Source organism: Colletes gigas, unplaced genomic scaffold (assembly GCF_013123115.1).
Source record: "Colletes gigas isolate AHSC1104 unplaced genomic scaffold, ASM1312311v1 Colletes_gigas_Sc00011, whole genome shotgun sequence".
In the NCBI taxonomy this organism is placed as follows: Eukaryota; Metazoa; Arthropoda; class Insecta; order Hymenoptera; family Colletidae; genus Colletes; species Colletes gigas.
Window position 1 is genome coordinate 4,050,723 of NW_025106640.1, and position 9,312 is coordinate 4,060,034.

Genomic DNA, 9,312 nt, shown 5'->3' on the forward strand with positions numbered 1-9,312 from the left:
TGTCCATGTCACGGAAAAGGTATGTCAGGTAAATGCAACGCTTTGTCTTCTAACCGCCAACTACCCGAGAGCCAAAAGCTATCGAGCAGACAGATGAACCGCACGTAACCGTCTTGCTTTCAGAATGTCCCCCACCGAGTTCTCGAACTACATAAAGCAGCGCGCCATGCAGCAACAGATCCACCATCACCACCACCATCAGCAGCACCAGCAGCAGCAGCAGCAACAGCAACAGCAGCAACAGCAGCAGCAGGCGGCACCCGGCGGTTTGCCGGTATCGCGGAGTTCCCCGCGCAGTCGCAGCCAGTCGCCCGGAAGCATAGTCGCGGGCGCTGGTCAACAGCACACGGATCCCAGCGCGTATTTCTTCCAGCACGGGCCGGCAACCTATCATCCCCAGTTCCCACACCGCAACATCTTCGACTCGTCGAGCCACGGCGGCTACCTGTCCGCCGATCTCTACACGGGCGCGAACTTCCCGTCGTCGTATCTCGATCCAGCGACGGTCGCTGGCCACCAGTTCTACGGGGGCAGCGTGAACGGGAACAGCAACGCGGGAGCCAGCAACGGGAACTCCCACAGCGCCGGGAACCTCGGCCCGGTGGGTTCTGCCACGACGAACAGCAACGTGAACGGCACCGCTCAGCAACAAGACAAGACCGCGCTGGTCGACGGTCTGAACAACTTCGGCCTGGGCTCCGTGGCGTCGTACTCGGCCAGCCAGTACCAGCAGCATCTCCTCGTGGCCAACTAAATTGTGTCCGGCACGGGTCGAAGCCGAGCGAGGAGGAAACTTTGCTGAGAGGAGAGGAACAGGAGGAACAAGAGAGACGGAAAAACCGCCTTTCCGGTCTCTCCAACGTCGAGACGTCGTCCAAAGTCTAGGTTCCGTACCCTGACACACCCGATCCGCTTGCACCATCCGATGGCTTCTCGCCTAGAGGAGGCCGTCGTCGAACTCCTGCTCACCCTAGTTCCAGCTCTGTCTCTCTCCAGAGGATATCCAAACGGTGTAGCTCCAATCACACACACACATCCCCGCACGTTTGATAATCGACGTCATCTCGGCTAACGGCGACTCCTGATTTCTCGTTCGATCTGTCTCGTCGGGGGAGGATTCGCTCGGTGGGTCGCGCGGTCGCTGGGGGCAGGCTGCTGATCCAAACTGGAGAACCGGAAGATCGGGACGGTCGGCAACCTGCGGCCACGACGGTGAACGAAGAGATTCGCGAGAGAGGGAGTGAGAGAGAAAGAGAGAAAGAGTGAGAGCGTTAAGAACGCGTACACGGACTGTGTGCCGAACCGGAAGCGTGCGTGCAAGACGTTTTGACGAGATCAGAAGGAGGAGGAACTTGGACGCGACGGGGACTCGTGGGGAACGTGAACGCGCGATCGACTTAAACGTAGAGCTTCGCGTACAGTAACGTTCTTTGTATCAACCGTATAATAACGGACCCGATCGCGATACGCCGCCATGGCGTCCCGGTTCGAATGGCTGCTCCTGTGGCTACCCTTGGATCAGCCACTCGAGACGACCCGTATCTCGGGGTCATTCATGGTTTCGGTCCAGAAAGAATCGTACGACGCGCGCCCACGCCTGGGACAGCGAAAAGGCCAAGAGACACAAACACTCGGACACACACGACACGGACGCAGACACACGTACACGACATGGATTGACACGCAGAGACATTCACCGTATACCTGGCGACGAACACATATAATTATACGATACGTACACACACCCCTCGTGGGCCAACGATCATCGGGGACACCAGAGGGGACCGGAGGAGTGAAACACTTTCGCGCACGACTTCACCAACACGTACACAGATATTACCAACGTGTAATAATTTATTTTTTCACTGGTATAGTCGGAGAATTGATAATGAATATATCTGTAGAGCCTATGTATTATATTCAAGAATAATGCACTCACTTCACGGGTTCTCGCGAAACGGTAGGAACTACTTGTGAACCCGAGCTACAGAAGCGTCGACGAACCGACCATTCGTACTCTAGAGCGTTCGCGACGAGAGAGAAAGAGAGAGAGAGAGAGAGAGAGAGAGAGAGAGAGAGAGAGAGAGAGAGAGAGAGAGAGAGAGTGAGTGAAAGAGGCGACTCGTTCCCTTGGAACCATCAGCGAACAGACCAGGACCAGCGGAGACGAACGAACAACGTCTTTCTTGAACGATCGAGGGGGTTCCGAGAGTGGACGATACGCGGTCACAGCTTCTTCGAACCCCCGGGTGATTTCTTTGTCGATCGAATCGCAGACGATACACGCAGTTCCATACCGTTTGGAAAACTCGTCCTCGGTACGATTTTACATTTTATTTTTATAATAAATGCAGTAGAGCGTAGGGGAGAATACAAGGGGGAGGAGGGAGTAGAAAGGAAATGAGAATGGCGGCGTGTTCGTAGGAACGGGAACGGGCTGCGTTGCGGGGTCCTCCGAACCAGGGACGAGCAAAATTTCATCAAAAATTGCTGGGAATTGATACAACGCGGTCCCCGATTTCTAAAAAAAAATCGATGGCTCAGTTATCGACACGGTTTTTGACAATAGACCCTTCGAACGACAATAGAAAATTCCGTGCATTATTTTCTGCCCGCATTGTAACATTTTGTGGAAAACACTGTCATTCGCGTAATAAAAACAGTAGTTTGTTTTATAGTTGAAATTGTTAAGGAGTAAGCCACTAACGTACAAATTTCACAGTATAACGATAAACGTAAGGACTGCTTTTTTATACATTTACCTGCAAAATTAATGTCCAAAGTTTACGATGTTGCCAACGATCCTTTACCGAAAGGACCTTTACAATTGCTGATGTAAAATGTCGATGACTGGGTAGGCGTCGAGATCAGGATGAGATTCATCTTCCGTTCGTCCGGATGAGAATTTTGCCCATCTTTGGCGGGGAGTTAATCTCTGGCTGGACGTTTCCTTTCGACGCTGGTCCACGTAGCGTCGCGACGACTCCCGAGTACACTAGCTATCGGACGACGCACCCTCGGCTCGTCCAAGTTCGCGACACCAGGCGAGGGTGGAAGTTGTCGAACTTTCCTAATTCCCGTGCTATCGAACGAGCTCTTCGGTTTCTTGCTGGTTCATCGATCCCTGGGCACGGTCGAGGCTGCATGTCCGAAGTTCAGAGTCGTTTCTTCCGCGCACACACAGACACACACACGAACACACACAGGATTGCCACGCGATCGTGGGAACCACGTTCACTGGCGAGTCGCGGAGAATGTCTCGGGCTATCGGAACCGTCGCAAAATCATTTCCCCGTCGTTCGCAACTCGATATCGCGCGAAGTAAGTTTCTGGAGCAAAATGACGGATTTCTCTCGCGCCGTGAACGTCGCTCAGGGGCATTCTTTGCGGCTCCGCGCGGTACAAAGGACGAGGAGCGTCGAAGAGAAACGGGGGCGTCACGGTTAGCCGCGAGGAGCCCACAACCAGCCGGTCTGCGTTCGCGAGTATAATTAGGTGATTACGTTATTAAAGACCGCCGTCACTGTCCTCGACGGCCAGAACACGACCGCGCCGCTGACCCAAAGACGTATCGAGATTGTTGCTCGAGAGGTCGATAGGACCAGATTTCCATGTGAACGGTCGTCGAGCTGTCTCCTGGTCGAGTGTTACTTTCAATTCTATTGGATTGCTTTCTCCGCGACAGTATGGGGCACGGGTCCCTTTTACTCGTGCGTTTAAATTTGATTTAACAAACACTCGGATCCATCAGTCTTTTCTCCAGTCTGACGGTAAACGGAACATTTATTCACGACGAGGACGTCCTCGTAATCGAAATTGCCTCTTACACGATTCTTTTACCCGAGAGTCTTTGTTCCCTGTTCTCAGAATTAAAAAAAACGCGGACGTAAAAGGGGCTGCCCCAGCCTCGATTTCCAGCTCGACGACCAGCAACGATCGTCCTGGGTCTCCGGCGAACGATCGAAAGATCGGGTGAGCTGTCCGTCAAGCGGAGGACGGGGGGCGGAGGTGCCGTGAGCCGCGGGCCGGGCACTAGGTGCTAAAAGTATTAACAAAAAAAAAAGTGTTTAATCTTGTCGTCGTGGGACAAACGTACGGAATGCGCGCGGCCTTGGAGACTGTCGACGAGCTCGCGCGTAGAAAAATAAAAAAAAATATAATGGCAGGGTTCCTTCGCGTCGCTCGATCCGCTCGATCCAAACGCGCGCGTCCACTCTCCTTAGAACTAGTTTCTAACCGTTAGCGTGACTTCGTATCGTGTAAGTGTTGTAGCATAATTTTAGGCGTGACCGTTAATCGTTCTTTCGTACGAATTTTTATATAGCCCGTTTTGTATATGATCGACGCCGCACACAGGGCAGCTTCCGTACTGCTGGGCCGCGATCGACCGATGCCGGGTCGCGGTCGTTCGCGCGACGGATCGAGGCACAAGGGATCGACGCGTCGTCCAGATCCTCGCGATCGAGGCTGACCTGGAAGGATCGTGTGTTCAATTCGATAACCACGGAGCCGCGCGCCGCTGGAAACCTCGATTCGGAGCAACCCGACGGGAGGGAACGACAAACGTTTCGTCGAAGGGTGTTTCCGATCCAGCGTCGCGGCCGGCTCTCGCCGTTTAGGATCTATCCGATCGGTACGCTGTTAGACAAATTATTAGGCGACAATTGACGAGCACCGTGAGCGCAGAAGCATCGAGACGGCGAGCGAGTCGGCAGGACGGGTCTCCAGTCGCGCGGGGGGTGCTAACACAAGTTTTTAACTGCGGAACTAATAAGGGTAGACAGGGGCGAGAGACACGGGAATTAGAGGCGCGAGGGGACGAGGCGGGAGGACAGTACCCTTTAGTAATATCTAAACTTAATTGTAACTATTAACGATACGTACGACTGTGGTAGCTATGCTAGTACCTGCTATTGTTAAAGAGAGAAAGAAAGAAGAGAGGCGAGAGGGGGATGAAGTCGATGAAGTGTGACGGTAATCGCGACTTTAAGGGGGTGGCATATACGATGTCCATCGGTGGGATCGGTAGGATGAATATTCGGCGGTGAATCGTGCTTACTATTCGTCGCGATTAGGGTCGTTTTCCCGCTGATAGACGGTGGACGCTCGACGGGGTTGAGGATATCGGATGAGAGAGAGAGAGAGAGAGAGAGAGATAGCTCCTGGTAACCGATTATTTTTCTAATCTTTGTAATCGAACGGAACGGGATCCCCGTATTCGACCGGAAGGGAGATCCCCGGAGACGATCTCTATCGACGTCGGCGTCCGCGTCGAACCGATGGACGTACAGAGGGACGACAGGGGAGGAGAGCAAGCGTTGCAATAAGTTGCGAATCAAACGGATCTCGGCTTGGGACGAGAAGCTCAGCTCAGCGAAGAATCAAACACACGATGTATACTCTTTTAAGAAAAACCAAAAAAAAAAATACGGGAGCGAGGGACGCGCGGTGAGGAAGGCACGCGACGTTGGGAGGGACGAGTCGTGAGGGCGGAGAAGGAAGGGCGCGATCCGGTCGGAGCTATACCGATAAGAGCATACATTGAGGTACACAAAAGATAAAAAAAAAAAACATATAGTATTATACGATTACAATACGATTGTAACGAACACTTTATAAGCGAAGAAACAAAAATGAAAAAAAACAAGAATTACGCATAGTTTTCCATAATCTGTAATGGATGTATTCGTTAAACAAAACTGACGAGGGGGAGTTTAAGGTTAAACGAGAAACAAAGATATAAGTCATACGATGCATACACACACGTATTACACACACACACACACACACACACACACCTTACGTACACAGAGAGATACATACGCCACGGCAGACACGTATACAAAAGTTCGAAGTAACACGGGTACACGACACAACAAGAAGTAAATGAAAAAGAACAAAAAAAAATGATGAATAAGTAAACGAAGTAACATGACGAAGTAAACAACGGTAATCTGTCTCTTTAAAGTATCATGTGTCTATAAACTATAGCGATCGATATTGTCTCTTTAACCGTAAATGGAGAAACAAGTAACCGTGGTAACGTAATAATGTCATAGCGATAACCGAACACTGCAATATTAGATATAATATATATTCATACATTTATAGAGGTGGAAGAGAGCTATGGGAAATAAAACGAAACGGGAAATGCGCGCAGCTCGAGTGCCGAAAAAATGACGGGGATACAAAAAATGAACAAATAAGAAAAAAACAGAAAAAAAAAAAAATAATGAAAAGAAACCGACACGTGGAACGATACGAGGGAAAAACGAACGTTTCAAAGCGACTCGGGCATCGTTTCGGCGTCGCTTTTTCGCTTTTCCCGCGGGGATACGATTGAAACGAACAAATAAACGCCTGGAAATGGAAAACGCGGGAAGCAGGCTGCGCGCATGCGTGTCGGATAGCGAAAGAGAACGAAATGAAACGCGCAAACGAAATAGAACCGGGCATGGTCTCCAGGTACACTTTTAAACGAAAAAAAGGCCGTTTCACGATAAAAGAAAAAAAATAGCAAAGGAAAAACAAAACGAAAACCGAATGGAAGAGAACAATATACGCGTTCTGTGTATCGGACACACACAAACACACACACATGCACACACATACCTGTCCACACTTACACGCACGCACACGACACGAAGCAACACAAAGAAAGACCCACCTATCGATTACTCTACCAAGTAATGAATTAACAAGAGGATGATAATTAGATTTGTAACTAATTACATATATATTTTTCAATACTTTAACTACTTGCTGAATGTAAACTATATACATACAATTATATATTATATATATTATATATATATTATATATACACACACGTACCGCTTAGAGCTGTACCTCGGTTGCAGCGCGACGGGGGTGTGGCTCGTCGACTTCCAACCCCCCTAGGGAGAATGAATCGCGACAAAGTAGGTTGAATCCAGCAGAAAACTTACACGAAAATCGCGGATTCGATGTCACCGCGGTCAGAGACGGACGAAATTTTATTCGAACGCTAAAAATCTTCGTACAGTGATTGATTCTCGACGATTCACTCGATCGAAGGCATGATTTAATTGTACAATTTAGATTGTCATTTTTATTGAACGAACGAACGAATCGAAAGTTCTTTCCATCTTTTGTTGCCGTGAAAATTTCGCCCGTTTCTGGTCGAGAGGGGGGGTCGTTGATCGACGAGTCCGATTCTCGATCGCGCGGCGGGGGGGCGGAGTGAACGGTGTCGCCCACCCGGGAGAGGGAGAGAAAGATCTACGCGAGAGAAAGAACCTTTTTGTACCCCACCCAAGTCACACTCTCGGTGTCGAAATGGTAAAAACAAAAACAAGCAACTATGTTACTCGTGTAAGTGCATCCTAAATGTAACTGTTACGAAAAATGCCCCTTCTCCGAAGCCCCACCCCAGGCCCCAGTCTTCATCGTTTCGTACGTAGATAGATGAGGGATGATGATGAAATAAAACGAAAGCGGCAGAGAAGCGTGAACGAGTGATCCGGGAATGCGTGATTTCACATCGGTCGAGAGATGAAAAAAAAAAAGAAACGAGAAAAAAAGGTCGGCGTGGATCGCGTTGCGTGGAAACGAAATTTCTCGGGGGCAAGATCCGCGCTAGTTCGATTCGTTTGTTCGCAAATGGGCTGGACGGGGCGCGAGCACCGCCCCTTTTCGCGATTTTCTTTCGTTCAGTTCGCCGACGATTTTCTGCTCGCCTACGTTTCGCATACCGTGTGTCGTTTTATGTCGTTGCGTGTAAACGCTTGGTGTGTGTCCGATGAAAGTGCGTGTGCGCGAATGATGAGCGAATCATTGAGAGAGAGAGAAAGAGAGAGACAGAAGATGCGCATCGGATGCGTGCGAGCGAGACAACAAAAAAGAAAAAAAAAACAGCGAGACACTGTACGCCTATATATGTATATCTGTATATAGGTCCTTTTTCACCCGCTACCGTTGTTTCCTTTATACTACTTCTTCTCCTTTTTTATCATTACTACTATTAACTGTTAGAGTATTGTAATCGAGATGTATTTTCTGTTGGCTTTAGATTTTGTTCCTTTATTTTTGTACGAGAACCGTTTTACCTAGAACCGTGTGCGTATACGCTAAGAATATATTTTTTTTTTTTTTATCTTACCGTCGATCCATGGATCCGATCGCGGATCCCGAAGATCTTTAGATGGCGCGGTCGACGCTGGTGGTCCGCGCGTCGAGACGCCACCGGACGACCGGCGACCACCGCCAGCCCCGTTAGCCTTAAGGTGACCCCATTTTAAATATTTTTTTTTTTCCTTTTGTTTTCTCTATCATTATTAATTTTTTTCTTTTTGATAGTTTGTTATTGTTGTTTTTTTTTGTATGATATTTGATTATATACCAGCGTGCATCGCGCCTCCAGATAATATAATATATACCGCTATATTATATATACATATACATATATATATATATTTTTGTTAATAATACAGTGGTTTGATGAACTACAGTGATTATCCTGTTGTAATGGATTTGTTTCTATCTCTTATGGCCCGCGAATGCGTAATTAAAGTATACATATATATAAATATATATAAAAAAAAAAGAAGGATAGAACACGTGCATATACAAATATGAATATATGTATAGACATTATACATACTTATATAAATATCGATTATATATATACATATATATGTATATATACACATATACATACACACTGCTACATTATATTTTGTTTAAAGAGGAGAAAAACAAAAAAAAAAAAAAAACAAAAAAGAAATTAAAAAAAGGACGATGGAATAGGAGGTTGCGAGGAAAGGTGTGCTCGTCGATGACGACGAAGAGCGGAGAGTGGAAAACGAGCGAGAGAGAGAGAGAGGGAGAGAGAGTAGAAAAAATATAAAAAGCGTTTCTTGAAATTTTTCGAGCGTCCGGGCCGTCCCCTCGACCCGTAAACACAAAATAAATTCGAGAGAAGAATAAAAATAACAATCGAATATATACCGAGTACGGGGAACGAAGCAAACGACGAAACAAAAAACAAAGTGTGACATGAAACTCGCGTGTAACATACTTATAATATCATTTTGTAAATTATTTTTTGTATTTTTATATATACATATATATATATATACATATATATATATCAATATCGAAGCATACGAGACAAAGCGGAACAGTGTTTGTGCGTACGAAACGGGAGAGAGAGGAGTGGAGAGCACAGAAAAAGAGAGTGAGAGAAAGAGAGGAAAACGCACGACGAAAAGTGTGAAAAGAGAATTTTTGATGCATAAATGATCAAGAAAAATCTGGCGCGACGGAAGAGTG

General features: G+C 47.6%; 1 protein-coding gene across 1 annotated transcript in view; it reads left to right on the forward strand.

The window, feature by feature from the left end:
• LOC122398211 (protein Tob1-like) overlaps positions 1-9,037 on the forward strand; it is a 96,811-nt gene extending 87,774 nt beyond the window's left edge. The window contains exon 4 of the mRNA XM_043397900.1: positions 124-9,037. Coding sequence (XP_043253835.1) covers positions 124-754 — 631 coding nt within the window. The 3' untranslated portion in view covers positions 755-9,037. The remainder of the gene's footprint in view (positions 1-123) is intronic.
• Positions 9,038-9,312: the final 275 nt, after the last annotated feature.